Source organism: Bombina bombina, chromosome 1 (genome assembly GCF_027579735.1).
Source record: "Bombina bombina isolate aBomBom1 chromosome 1, aBomBom1.pri, whole genome shotgun sequence".
Lineage (NCBI taxonomy): Eukaryota > Metazoa > Chordata > Amphibia > Anura > Bombinatoridae > Bombina > Bombina bombina.
In genome coordinates, this window is record NC_069499.1 from 110,191,522 (window position 1) to 110,205,902 (window position 14,381).

At 42.5% G+C, this 14,381-nt stretch overlaps 1 protein-coding gene across 1 annotated transcript in view; it reads right to left on the reverse strand.

The window, feature by feature from the left end:
• ZC3H14 (zinc finger CCCH-type containing 14) overlaps positions 1 to 14,381 on the reverse strand; it is a 125,057-nt gene that overhangs the window by 13,178 nt on the left and 97,498 nt on the right. Inside the window, exons 10-13 of the mRNA XM_053697578.1 lie at positions 12,049 to 12,123; positions 1,624 to 1,762; positions 1,026 to 1,246; positions 684 to 795 (exon numbers count right to left, since the gene is read on the reverse strand). Coding sequence (XP_053553553.1) covers positions 684 to 795; positions 1,026 to 1,246; positions 1,624 to 1,762; positions 12,049 to 12,123 — 547 coding nt within the window. The remainder of the gene's footprint in view (positions 1 to 683; positions 796 to 1,025; positions 1,247 to 1,623; positions 1,763 to 12,048; positions 12,124 to 14,381) is intronic.

Below are 14,381 nucleotides of genomic sequence, written 5' to 3' on the forward strand. Positions count from 1 at the left end.
TTCCTCTGTCCTGAATCCACTGTGTGCTTCAGACCCAGAATAACAAAGTTAGCACTTACCTTTACTTTCTGCCCGACAGCAGGGCAGAACAGCAGGTTTAGGAGGTCCTCTCCCTCCCATAGCCCTGTGGAAGATGATAAAGCCCGATTTAATTTTGCTTAGGCTATCAGGATAAGGGCAGCATCACAGTATGGGAGTCACACTGAGAATTATGTCCCACAAGTTCCCATTGCTTTAAAGCCACCAATAGCTCTCCTGTAGAGACTGATATGGACTACGGCTAGACCCTAGAACAAAGTAGCACTCTCTGGCACTACTTTAAAAATAATAAACTCTTTATTGAAGAATATTTTCTAAACACCTCACTTTGCCATCTCCTATCACTAACGCAGGCAAAGAGAATGACTGGATTGGGAGGGAAGGGAGGAGCTATTTAACAGCTCTGCTGTAGGTGCTCTTTGCCTCCTCCTGCTGACCAGGAGGTGAATATCCCATAAGTAATGAAGATGATCCGTGGACTCATTGTGTCTTTAAGAAGAAAAGAAAAATCTACTGCACTGTCATTTTATTATGCACTTGTTGATTATACAAATCTACTATATTTGATGGTTCAAAAGCAAAAGTGATGAGATTTCATGATTAAAAAATAGTGAAGAGGTTGTATTTGTAGAGACTAAACTTACTTGCAGGGAGCAGTGGGATGGTGATATGCACAGCTATCTGCATTTTTACATGCTGGCCAGTACTTGCAGCGCTCACGTATCTTCTCCTGGGTAGGAACGCTCTCCATCAACACTGTCAACACAAAATAATTTAATCAATAACAGATTTTCTGGCTTTAGGGGATAAACATTTGCACATTAGGGCTAAAGTTATGATGAAATTGTGTGATTTGTGAAATTTTGCACACTCCAAAAACTTGTGTTTTATATCAAGATATAACAAACTCTGTATAGCAGTGGTACATGATCAGTCATTTAAGCTGAGCACTTTACAAGGTAACATTTCTGACTATGCCAATTTACCATCTGCGTTTCCAAGTGGCTCTTCCAAGAGCTGCATCTGATAATTCTGTGTGCCACCTGTCACGGAGCTGTACTGCTCAGTAAAAGATTCCCCTTCTTCAGTAAAACACATAGATTCCTCCTCTGGTTCTTGATCAGATGCATACCCCGGGGGACTAGGTACCCCATCCAAGGTCACAATGAACTTTGGGCTTGCTGGCTTCTCAATAGAAGGAACTTCCCTAATTTGGCAAAATAAAACAGCAACAAATACTTCTTTACAACTGAAGAATGTACAGTTTAATGTCAGATAGTTAAGGCAGAATTAGAGATAAAGGGACATTAAAGTGTCATTTTATCACTAGTGACCCATCAATGCTATGTGTTTAACCCCAGTAAAGTACCACTCGCGGAACATAAAACACTTCTGGTCCCGAGTGTACAGTGCCAATCATCCAATAGCAGGTGTTAAACAGCACTGCAGGGTTTGCTTGTGTTAAAATAGATTGCTCTAACAAACTAGAGCATGTAATGGGTTTTACACTTTAAAACAAAGAGAAATATACACAGACACACACGATACAGATGATAGATAAAAATACTGTTTTTTTTTTTTTACCTAGGCTGTATTAATCGACCTGAGGGGACATCATGTGCTGGTATTGGTGCAATATTTTGCATTATCTGTGCAGCTGACAGTTTTGGCCTTTTCAGAATGAACGACCTACTGTCTACAGGCCTCTTAGATTCAGTTTCACCTGCAAAGAATAAAGAAAAATTAGCAAAACAGTTTGAACTAGGTCATCTATTGTCAGACAGCAACTTGTTAAATGGAATTTGCTACCTGGGGGACTTGGATCATTTATGGAAAAAAATTATGGTCATGGAAGCTTGTACAGCAGCCCACGGCAAAAAAAATTTTGGGCTAAGAGGTGATGTTTTCACCTCTTAGCCAATAGCCGTGCGGTAAATCCGGCTTGGCACCCATGGGAGCCGGATTTACCGCACAGCTATTGGCCAAGAGGTGAAAACGTCACCTCTTAGCCACATTTTTTTTTTGCCTTGGGCTGCTGTACAAGGTAAACACGGCGATCGATTAAATCAAATAAAGGAGCTTTCTACATGAAGTATCTTATACTTCATGAATGAAAGCCCCCTTTATTTTTTTCAATAGTAAATTCTAGCATTTGTAAAACGCTAGGATTTACTTTCACTTTAAATAAAAAACTCTATCTACCCCCGAGAGAGAGAATAGAGGCCCCATGAGACATCTAAAAGACCATCAACCTAGAGCTACCCAAAGTTGCTGCAGGACCACTGTCCAGGGAAACAAACTCCCCAGGAGGACACAGAGAAAACGTCACTAAGATGACCGGAAGGCCACTCTCAATCCCTGATACAGCACCATACCAACTATGGTGTTCCAGAACCCACAGGTTCCCCCTTGCAACCTTGACAAGACAAGACCCGTCAGGTTAAGCAGAGACAAGCAGAGACAGAAAAACCAAGAGGGCACAGAGCCACCTGTGAGCAAAACTCGAGATGACCCATCCACAGGCCACAAAGCAGTCTTAAAGTGAAGGTAAAGTTTATGTAATTTGAATATATCTATGTATTCCTTGAACATAGAATATGCTAATCGCTAACTTTATTTTATAAAAAAAATTATATTTGTCTTTTTTTTAAACTATATTTTTCCCTACCGTTCTGTCCATAACTCCTCCCAACCTCTACATCCGGTTTGTAATGTGCTGTTACGTATAGAGTGATCCTACCCGGCTCTATACGTAACAGCAGGAGCGCGTTCACGATGAGCAATCTAACTGCGCATGCGCGATTCTAAGCGCACCCATCTCCCTTCAACCAACATTAACTGGCCTTAAGCAGAAACAGTACGCATGCGCGAAACTAGAACGCCCGGTGTAGTCTTTGATTGAGAAATAGACTCTAGCGCATGCGCAGTATAGCGAGTGGGCGGATGACGTCGGGTCACGGGCACCTAACGGCCAGAAATTCAACTGGTTGCTCTAAAAACGTGACCAGAAATAAAATAAAAAAATACAGAGCGGGATGATTGTGAAAATCGGCAAAAAAGGATTTTAAATAGAAAATAAAGGCTTTTGAAGTAATAATGTAAAAAATCATGAATGAAAGTCCCATTCATTTTTAAAAAATAATTGGATTCTGTATCAGTGTCAAGGTAACTTTACCTTCACTTTAAGCGATCGTGGGACTCATCCCGCTGAAAAATCTCGACCACAGCTCCCAACCAGAAAATTCCAGATTCAAGGAGCGATCCATCCAGGCAACACCCACCGCTGGTAGAGAGATGGGCACTAAGAGACCCCCCAACAAAGGGGAGGACAGATTCATTCATCAAGTAAAACTGTCCATGTTGCAAAAGCAGACTGAGCCCCGACTTTCCTTCCAGGATAACGGTCCCAGCCCAAGTCTAGTGAAAGACCTTTTGCAGACAAGAGTCTCAGACCTTCGGAAAAAAAAAAAAAGGATGGATCTACGAGGCATCAAATCCCCAGAGTAGAACTCTGACCGCTACTAAAAAATTAGCATGCTAAACCTGAACTATGACAGAAACCTCATTCTCGGCTCCAAGGAACCCTACACTGCAGCCTTCCATAAGAAGGGACACTCCTAAAGTGAACAAGTACTCTGACCCACAGCATTCCAATACCAGAAAACAATTCTGTGATACTGAGAATGCAAGAGAGGGAAAAAACCCTATGAGGTGAGAAAGACAAGGAGCCACAGGCCCCTTACAGATACTGAGGTACCTCCAAACCAAGGAGAACACGAAAAAATCCCTTCCCCACCCTAGGTGAGAAGATTAATCAACGGAAAACACCCTACTAGAGGCCAACCCCTCGACAAATATTGTCAGCCCAGTTGGATAGAAACTGGAGCCTACCAGGAAGCATCAGATGTCCCAGCAGACAAGTAGGGAGCAGAAAACCACAGGAGAACCAAATCCTAAAGGTTAAGATGAACCGTCCATACCCTTTACAGGCAACAGACATGGTCCTTAGCTGGAGCCCTCAACAAAAAGGGACCAATCCGAAGATCTGAAGCCCCTGAGGAACACATAAGCTGCCTCCTATGGTTAGGAGCGCACCCAGACAGAGCCTTCCGCCATCTAAAGTCCTTAGATGTAAAGTACCTAGCAATATCCACAAACCCAGTCTGAAAAGAACTCCTGACCAGTTTAGGAAAGGGCCACCAGTAACCTTGGATCACAAGGTAATCCATGTAGACAGGCCTAACAACCTGACCCCACGCTGGAAAGGCTAAAGGGTCAGTTTTCTGACCCCAGACAGGCGAAAAGATTGTGACCCCAGACAACCTTCCTATCCTCAAGCCTGAAGGGCTAGATCTGCAATAAGATCGATGGGAAGCACCCGAGCATCAAAGACCATGGTATGACAAGGGGCAGTTTTTATCTTGAACAGTCTCCAGAGATCCCTGCAGGATCGATCTCCCGACATCCTTGAAATGGAATGACAACGGAGCTTTGCAGCTCCTGGTAGAATGGCAAGGAGACCCCTGCACTACACTGACTAGAGCAAACAAAACACTGAGAAAAAGGACATGTCCACTCTTCCATAACAAATAACCCAACCCAAGACGGGAGGGAAAGAAACCTCGCCATTGCAAAAGGAATGCGACTAGGCTACAAGAGTAGTCATCCGGAGATACCGCATGTGAAGACGCAATCGTCCACTTTTCAGATACTAAACCTCCGGAAATCCTTTAATCCCATCTCCAGACTTCCAAATCAATGGAAACCCATGGTTCTGAGTCCCCAGGGAACCTAGAAACCACAATGACGTCTGAAAAAGTCGGACACGCATCTCAAGCAATATCGCCAGAAAACACAACAACAATTGGAGCACACAACCCTCCTACCAGAAGCGTTGGATCTACGCCCCAGGCGCCAAACTTCTTTGTAGGATCCGAGACTGGAGTCCATAACACTAGGCCTTAAGAGACAAATCTCTCTCTCTTTTTTTTTTTTGAAAGCCAACAGGCTAATCAGCACCACAAGGGTGACATGAACCCAAGAAACAGACAGCGCCTGACTGCCTGGTACAAGAGCACTCCAGAATCTGTCTAAGGTCCAAGAAAAATCGACCCGAAGGTTCGATAATATGAACTAGAAAACATAACCCCGGACTTAATCAAATTGCGCAACTTCCGAGGAAGTGCCCATGCAACCACAAAATCGCAAATATCAGTTCCAGAGAAAGAACGTTTTCTAAACGAAAGTTATATCAGCCTTGAGCTTTATACAAAATAAATCAAAAACATCCTATCCAGATCTAAAATAAAAGTAAGGAAGCACCCACGGGTGAACGCCCAAGGGAAAAAAAGGGTACGCCCAACCGGACCAGCCGATCAGAAGGCCCCCTTCCCCAAGCTCAGAACTGGAACCGATACATAAAATAAAGAAAAACGGAGACAAGGAGATTAGCTTCATCCCCAAACGTCTATTCAGGTTGCCATCCGGCATCTAAGGACTCGAATCCCTCAGCCCACTAGGATAACCCGGGCCATTTCATATTCATCACAAGACGCATTCTCTTCATCGGAGAAATCTGTGTCTAAAAAGTCAGAATCCATCACAAAAATGACAAACGGTAACTGACACCTTCTTTACACCCCCAATGGCTGGGGCACTCGCCACCTCCTGTGAACAAGACAACCCACGAGTAGACTCTCTCCATCGCCACACGGTCAGCATACGGAAGTGAAAAACAACGTAACCGCACCCAATCATAAAAGTCATAAAATAGCGCGCAAATCTAAAGATCCAAATGACGATAAGGCCGTTAATGTTCCGAAAAGCCATGAGCCTAAAGTATTACTACACATCAGCAGATAGAACCACATAACAAACATGATTAAAGTCCCCCCTGTTCAATAACCCTCCTTAAGGGATATTAACTCATGATTCCTTATTTTAAGATAAAAAGGAAATTTATGCTTACCTGATAATTAATTTCTTTTACGATATACCGAGTCCACGGATTTCATCCTTTACTTGAGGGATATATTCCTCACTGCTAACAGGAAGTGGCAAAGAGCACCACAGCAGAGCTGCTATATAGCTTTTCCCCTAACTCCTCCCCCCAGTCATTCGACCGAAGGTATAGGAAGAGAAAGGGAAAGAACCAAAAAGGTGCAGAGGTGACTGAAGTTTAAAGAAAAAATAAATCCTGTCTCAAAATGACAGGGCAGGCCGTGGACTCGGTATATCGTAAAATAAATTAATTTATCAGGTAAGCATAAATTTCCTTTTCTTTTACAAGATACCGAGTCCACGCATTTCATCCTTTACTTGTGGGATACCAATACCAAAGCTTTAGGGCACGGATGAAAGGGAGGGACAAGACAGGAACCTAAAAGGAAGGCACCACTGCTTGAAGCACCTTTCTCCCAAAAATAGCCTCGGAAGAAGCAAAAGTATCAAATTTGGAAAATTTGGAAAAAGTATGAAGGGAGGACCAAGTCCTACGCTTCCCAGAATAAACAACAAATAGGGAAGATGTCTGACAGAAATCCTTGGTCGCTAGCAAATTTTAAAGAGCGAACCACATTCAAATTATGCAACAAACGTTCCTTCTTAGAGGAAGGATTAGGACACAAAGAAGGAACCACAATTTCCTGATTAATATTCTTATTTGAAACAACCTTAGGAAGGAATCCAGGTTTAGTACGCAAAACCACCTTATCAGAATGGAATATAAGATAAGTGGAATCACATTGCAACGCAGAAAGCTCAGAAACTCTTCGAGACGAAGAAATAGCTACTAAAAACAAAACTTTCCAAGATAACAGTTTAATATCTATGGAATGCATGGGTTCAAACCGAACCGCTTGAAGAACATTAAGAAATAAATTCAAGCTCCATGGCGGAGCAATTGTTTTGAACACAGGCTTGATTCTGATTAAAGCCTGACAAAATGCCTGAACATCTGGGACATCTGCCAGACGCTTGTGAAGCAAAATTGACAAAGCAGAAATTTGTCCCTTCAAGGAACTAGCTGATAAACCCTTTCTTTTGGAGAAAAGACAAAATCCTAGGAATCCTAACCTTACTCCATGAGTAACCCTTGGATTCACACCAATAAAGATATTTACACCATATCTTATGGTAAATTTTTCTAGTGACCGGCTTGCGAGCCTGAATCAGAGTATCAATGACCGGCTCAGAGAAACCCCGCTTAGCTAAAATCAAGTGTTCAATCTCCAAGCAGTCAGTTGCAGAGAAGTGAGATTTGGATGTTGGAAAGGACCTTGAATGAGAAGGTCCTTTCTCAATGGCAGTCTCCATGGTGGCAGAGACGACATGTCCACTAGATCTGCATACCAGGTCCTGCGTGGCCACGCAGGCTCTATTAGAATTACTGAAGCCCTTTCCTGTTTGATTCTGGCAATCACCCGAGGAAGGAGAAGAAAAGGTGGAAACACATAAGCCAGGTTGAACGACCAAGGTATTGCAAGAGCATCTATCAGTACAGCCGGGGATCCCGTGACCTGGACCCGTAACGTGGAAGTTTGGCATTCTGTCGAGATGCCATAAGATCCAATTCCGGTGAGCCCCATTGATGAGTCAAAGTTGCAAACACCTCCGGATGGAGTTCCCACTCCCCCAGATGAAAAGTCTGACGACTTAGAAAATACGCTTCCCAGTTTTCTACTCCTGGGATATAGATTGCAGACAGATGGCAAGAGTAAGCCTCCGCCCATCAAATTATCTTTGATACTTCTATCATCACTAGAGAACTCCTTCTTCCCCCCTGATGATTGATATACGCCACAGTCGTGATGTTGTCCGACTGGAATCTTATGAATTTGGCCGAGGCCAACTGAGGCCACGCTAGCTCTCAGTTCTAGAATATTGATTGGTAATTAAGACTCCGCCTGAGTCCACACACCCTGAGCCTTCAGGGAATTCCAGACTGCACCACAGCCCAGAAGACTGGCGTCCATCGTTACTATTACCCAAGATGGTCTGCGGAAGCACATCCCTTGGGACAGATTGTCCTGCGACAACCACCACCGAAGAGAGTCTCTGGTCTCTTGGTCCAGATTTATCTGAGGAGACAAATTCGCATAATCCCCATTCCACTGACTGAGCATGCACAGTTGTAGTGATCTGAGATGAAAGCGAGCAAACGGGATGATATCCATTGCCGCTACCATGAGTCCGATGACTTCCATACACTGAGCCACTGATGGCCGATGAATGGACTGCAGAGCCCTGCAAGTAATTAGAATCTTTGATTTTCTGACTTCTGTCAGAAATATTTTCATGTTTGCTGAGTCTATCAGAGTTCCCAGGAATGGAACTCTTGTCTGTGGAACTAGTGAACTTTTCCCTACATTCACTTTCCAACCGTGAGTTCTCAGAAATGACAGCACAATGTCTGTGTGAGATTTGGAAAGATGATAAGTTGACGCCTGGATCAAGATATCGTCTAGATAAGGTGCCACCGCTATGCCTCGCGGCCTGAGAACCGCTAAAAGAGACCCTAGAACCTTTGTGAAGATCCTGGAAGCCATGGCCAACCCAAAGGGAAGGGCCACAAACTGATAATGTCTGTCCTGAAATGCAAATCACAGGAACTGATGATGGACCTTGTGGATAGGGATGTGAAGATATGCATCCTTCAGGTCCACCGTGGTCATGTATTGACCCTCCTGGATCATAGGCAGAATTGTATGAATGGTCTCCATCTTGAACGATGGGACTCTGAGAAACTTGTTTAGACACTTGAGATCTAAAATCGGTCTGAAGGTTCCCTCTTTTTTGGGAACCACGAATAGGTTGTTCCTGATCTGGAACTGGGCAAATTACACCCATGGTGTAGAGGTCTTTTACACAGCGTAAGAACGCCTCTCTTTTTGTCTGGTCTACAGACAATCGTGAAAGATTAAATCTTCCCCTGGGGGGGGGGGAGTCCTTGAATTCCAACTGATACCCCTGGGTCACAATTTCCAATGCCCAGGGATCCTGTACATCCCTTGCCCAAGCCTGAGCAAAGAAAAATAGTATGCCCCCTACTAGATCCGGTCCCGGATCGGGGGCTGCCCCGTCATGCTGTCTTGGTAGCAGCAGCGGGCTTTTTGAGTTGTTTACCTTTATTCCAGGCCTGGTTAGGTCTCCAGACCGCCTTGGACTGCGCAAAGTTCCCTCCCTGCTTAGTGGAGGAAGAGGAAGCAGAGGATGTTCCTTTAAAATTTCGTAAGGAACGAAAATTATTCTGTTTACTCCTCATCTTGAGGAGCTTGACCTGAGGTAGGGTGTGACCCTTACCTCCAGTAATGTCAGAGATTATTTCCTTCAGTTCAGGCCCAAATAGGGTCTTACCCTTGAAGGGAATAGTCAAAAGCTTGGATTTAGATGATACGTCAGCCGACTATGATTTTAGCCATAATTCTCTACGCGTTACAATGGCAACGCCTGCATTTTTCGCTGCTAATTTAGCAAGTTGAAAAGCAGCATCAGTCATAAAAGAATTTGCTAGCTTAAGAGCCTTAATTCTGTCTAAGATGTCCTCTAAAGGTGTCTCAACCTTCAGAGACTCTTCCAGGGTGTCAAAACAAAAAGGCAGCTGCAGTAGTTACTGGAACCATGCAAGCTATAGGCTGTAATAGAAAACCCTGGTGAACAAAAATTTTCTTTAGAAGACCCTCCAATTTTTTATCCATAGGGTCTTTAAACGCACAACTGTCCTCAATGGGTATAGTTGTACGTTTAGCTAAAGTAGAAATAGCTCCCTCCACCTTGGGAATTAATTGCCAAAAATCCAGCATGGAGTCAGATATGGGAAACATTTTCTTAAAATTAGGAGGGGGAGAAAACGGTATACCTGGTCTATCCCATTCCTTCTTAACAATTTCCGAAATTCTCTTTCGAACCTGAAAAACATCCGTGTAAGTAGGTACTTCCAAATATATGTCCATTTTTACACAATTTTTCTGGAGGAATCGTGATCGGGTCACAATCATCCAGAGTCGCCAGAACCTCCCTGAGCAAAAAGCAGAGGTGTTCTAATTTAAATGACACGAAGTCTGAATCTGTCCGAAGTACTAAATTTACTGACTCTGAAAGTTCTCCCTCAGTAAAAAATTGTCTGCAGATCGTTTTTTCCTTCCTAATTTTCTGAAATTAAAATTTACCTACCTGCCCCCAAGACCTGTCAAAACGATACGGTCCCACTCCAAAGTACAGCCTCACAGTCTGGTTCCAACCGGAGCTAATGGCTGCTACCTCTCCAGAAAACTAACTGCGCACTGAAGCGCGAAATTAGGCCCCGCCCATCATGTCTGATGAGCCAAAACTAGAGAAGCGTTTTTCAAAACAACATATGTACACACTGCTTTGCAATAAAAATGCCATGTGAACCCCACATAAAATATTAAACACAGTCTCAATAAACCCCATAATCGTCTAACATAGGTTTCCTAGGCTGCCACAGTGTCTAACCACATAGCCCATAAGTATCCCATGTTATTTAGAATGGGATAATAATACACAGGTTACCACAGTACCACCCTGTAATAAGGGATACTGCTTACCCTTGCCCCGCATGGGGAATATGTCAGCCAAGTTCTGATATATCATGTCTCCTCAGAATGTAAATGACTGCACATACCTTGAAATTGCTTGCAGCAATAAATCGTTCCCCCACACTGAAGACTTCTCCTGTACTTCCTCAGCAACACTTGTGGGAACGAACATCGATCTTAGTTACTACTGCTAAGATCATCAGACTCAAGGCATGATTCTTCTTCCATATCATGCCAGAGTAAAAACAGTACACACCGGTACCATTTAAAATGAAAAATTCTTGATTGAAGAAAAACTAAACTATCTTTTTATCACCACCCTTCCTATTGCTATGCATAGGCAAAGAGAATGACTGGGGGGGAGGAGTTAGGGGAGGAGCTATATAGCAGCTCTGCAGTGGTGCTCTTTGCCACTTACTGTTAGCAGGAGGAATATATTCCACAAGTAAAGGATGAAATCCGTGGACTCGGTATATCTTGTAAAAGAAAGGAGTCCCACTGGGACCCTACCTTTACGTTAACATCACATTCACATAATGAAGTAAAATGAAACGATCTTACCGGAATCTACGCCGTGGAACAGGAACATGGCCCTTCAAGTGTGACAGATAGTAGCCTCGCTTCTGACATGGACTTGAGTGAACAAAGGCAGGCAGCGAAACTCGTCAACGCTGATTGCCAAGGAGCTGTTAATATGAGTCGGGATGGTTTCGCAGAAAAACTCTCCCTGCATATCCTGACTCTAACCTTCATCCATTCTCTCACTGAGAGGCTGACAGGACTACTTAAAACTCCAGTACCATTTCGAAGAGTACTACGATCCATAAGAGACTTAACTCGAACTTCTGACACTTTTCTGCCAACCTACTGTGACGAAAGGCAAAGAATGACTGGGGGATGAGGGAAGTGGGGGAGGTATTTGAAGCCTTTGGCTGGGGTGTCTTTGCCTCCTCCTAGTAGCCAGGTTCTGAATTCCCAAAAGTAATGAATGCAGCTGTGGACTCTTCCTGTTTAAGAAGAAAAATGTAATGTCGCTTTAAGCACAAAGCGAAACTGATGCACCAGGAGTACTCCTATGCTATTTCTGAGCAGGACCTTTCTGGTGTACTTTGGCTACATGAGTAGACCTCTCCCAACTGGCTCAACAGCAGTTTCCTGATCCAAAGTGGCACAGAAGCATTCTTGGTGCATGAATTTAACTATGTGTTTAACACATTTGCAGTGGTTATACGTATAATCAGAAATGAGAATGTGTTTATTAATAAAATGCACAACATAAAAGTGTTAAATTATTACACTATAATTCCCATTTAGAAAGAAAATATAGAACCAGTTTAAGAAGTAACAATGAATAAAGCTTTGTATATCTCTTGGCACAAAGAGTTTCACACAGCAAAACAATATAAGTTTCAGTACTACCACTAACTAGTTAGTCAAGACAAATGAAACATACCTTCATTTAAAAACTGATTATCTTCTGTTAGATCAGGCTCAAGTCTTGAAAGTATATCCAGTCTGTGGCTGACAACTGAGCAAATGAAAAGTGATGAAATATTTCCATGATTCATATAGGAGCACACAATTTTACTTCAATAATTCAGATAAAGCACACAATTTCATGATTCAGATAAAAACACACAATTTTAAACAATTTTCATATTGACCGCCATTATTAAAATGCGCACAATCTTTTTATGTGCAGTTTCCTACTGAGCATGTGCAAGAATTCACAGTACATAAACATATGCATTTTGTGATTGGCTGATGGCTGCCACATAATGCAGTGGAAGGAAAATAGAACAAACTTTTAAATTTCTCCCCCCCCAAAAAAAGAATCTACTGCTATGACTCCCCTTTTCTATCAAATACTATTTGTGCATTTCAACAATCCCCCCCCCCCCCCAGGCAGGAACATGTATTGTGCTACCCAGAGACACAATACATGTTCCGCCCTGCTTACCTGGCAGCATGTGTAACTCATAAGTGTCCAGGAAAACATGGCCGAGGTGGCAACCCTAATGGTAACAGTCATGGTAGTTTCTCTTGCATACAAGTACCATTAAAACACTATGCAACAGTACATATAATGGTGATTCCTAATTTACAATTAGTAACTGCTAAGGAAGTCAACATTTCTAAATAAAATATATATATATTTTTAAAAGGAACAGTATTCAATCAGGATACTTTGGACCCTGAGCAAATTAAGTGAATAAGGGTCCTTGTAAATAAATGGAGCTGGAAGATTTGAGTTTATTTGGCGAGTTAGTGAGGCAAAGCCTTCTTACATCTGCTTTTTGCAATTACAGTGCTCTTAGTGCTTTTTGAATGAGATGCTATAACATTGTGATGTGAATGGAATCATGCAAATAATGGAGATCATACTCTACAAATAACCATCTACTTTAGCAGGGAGTATTCAAGTTAAAAACATAACCAAAAGGCAAAATGTTATTAAAAGAATATTTTGTAAATTTCCTCACATTGCCTTGCCTGCAAATTTATAAAATTGGTAATGTTATTTTATTTTAAATGGATAGTCTACTCTAGATTATATTTTTATTATCTTTATTAAAGACACACAGATATGATTTCAAGCAATATAAGTATACAAGTCTTTGTTAGTCCTATGTGGAGGATATAAATATGACAAAGCTGGTCTACTCCAGAATTATTATCGTTTAAAAAGATAAAGATGATAAATTATGCTTACCTGATAATTTTATTTCCATCGAGGGGAGGAGAGTCCATGGCTTCATTCATTACTAGTGGGAACATATACCCAAGCTCTAGAGGATACTGAATGAAACCGGGAGGGTAAAAGGCGGACCCTTAATCTGAGGGCACCACTGCCTGTAGAAAGCTCTCCCCCAAAAACGGCTTCCACAGAAGCAAAAACGTCAAATTTTTAAAACTTAGTGAAGGTATGCAAGGAGGACCAGGTGGCCGCCTTGCAAATCTGCTCCATAGAAGCCTCATTTTTGAAGGCCCAAGATGAAGCTACCACTCTAGTGGAATAAGCCGTAATCCTCTGAGGAGGCTTATGTCCAGCTGTCCTCATAGGCCAAGCGGATCAGGCTCCTCAGCCAAAAAGACAAAGAAGTAGCAGAAGCCCCCTGACCCCTGCGCTGCCCTGAATACACTACAAAAAGAGTTAGATTGTCTGAAATCCTTTGTGGCCTGAAGATAGAATTTCAAGGCACGAACCACGTCCAGATTATGAAGTAGCCTCTCCTTAGGAGAAGAAGGATAAGGACATAAGGAAGGAACGACTATAATAGCATAAAGATAGAGGAGCACCGAGTGTTGAGTAGGTAAAAGTCAGTTTATTGGGTATAAATTAAAACAGGGTCTAGTGACCCCCGGGGTAAAAAAGATTAGAGAAAGAACCACAGGCTGACATGTTTCGGTATAACGCCGTACTCCAAGCCTCATGTAAAATATTTTACACAGAATTTAGATAAAACCACTCTCCTACACTCCCATTGGTCTAGAGGTACACACCACCTATTCAATAGACCAATCGGATATCTTGTGTTAATTGCAGTCCCTCCCTGACTACACTAAGCGTTACTAATGCAAGAAGTAAACCATAGTTTGTATAGGACAAAGTTACTGTTTAATAACAACATTAATAGTACTGAATAAGGGACAAAACAATAATAGCAATAACAACATTATTAGCGAGACTGTCTACTCTTGCCAATGTGGTGTATTGTGACAAACGTAATTAACCCAGTTCACTACTGTGGCACCCTAGAACAAAGCTGATACGGTGTACCCACA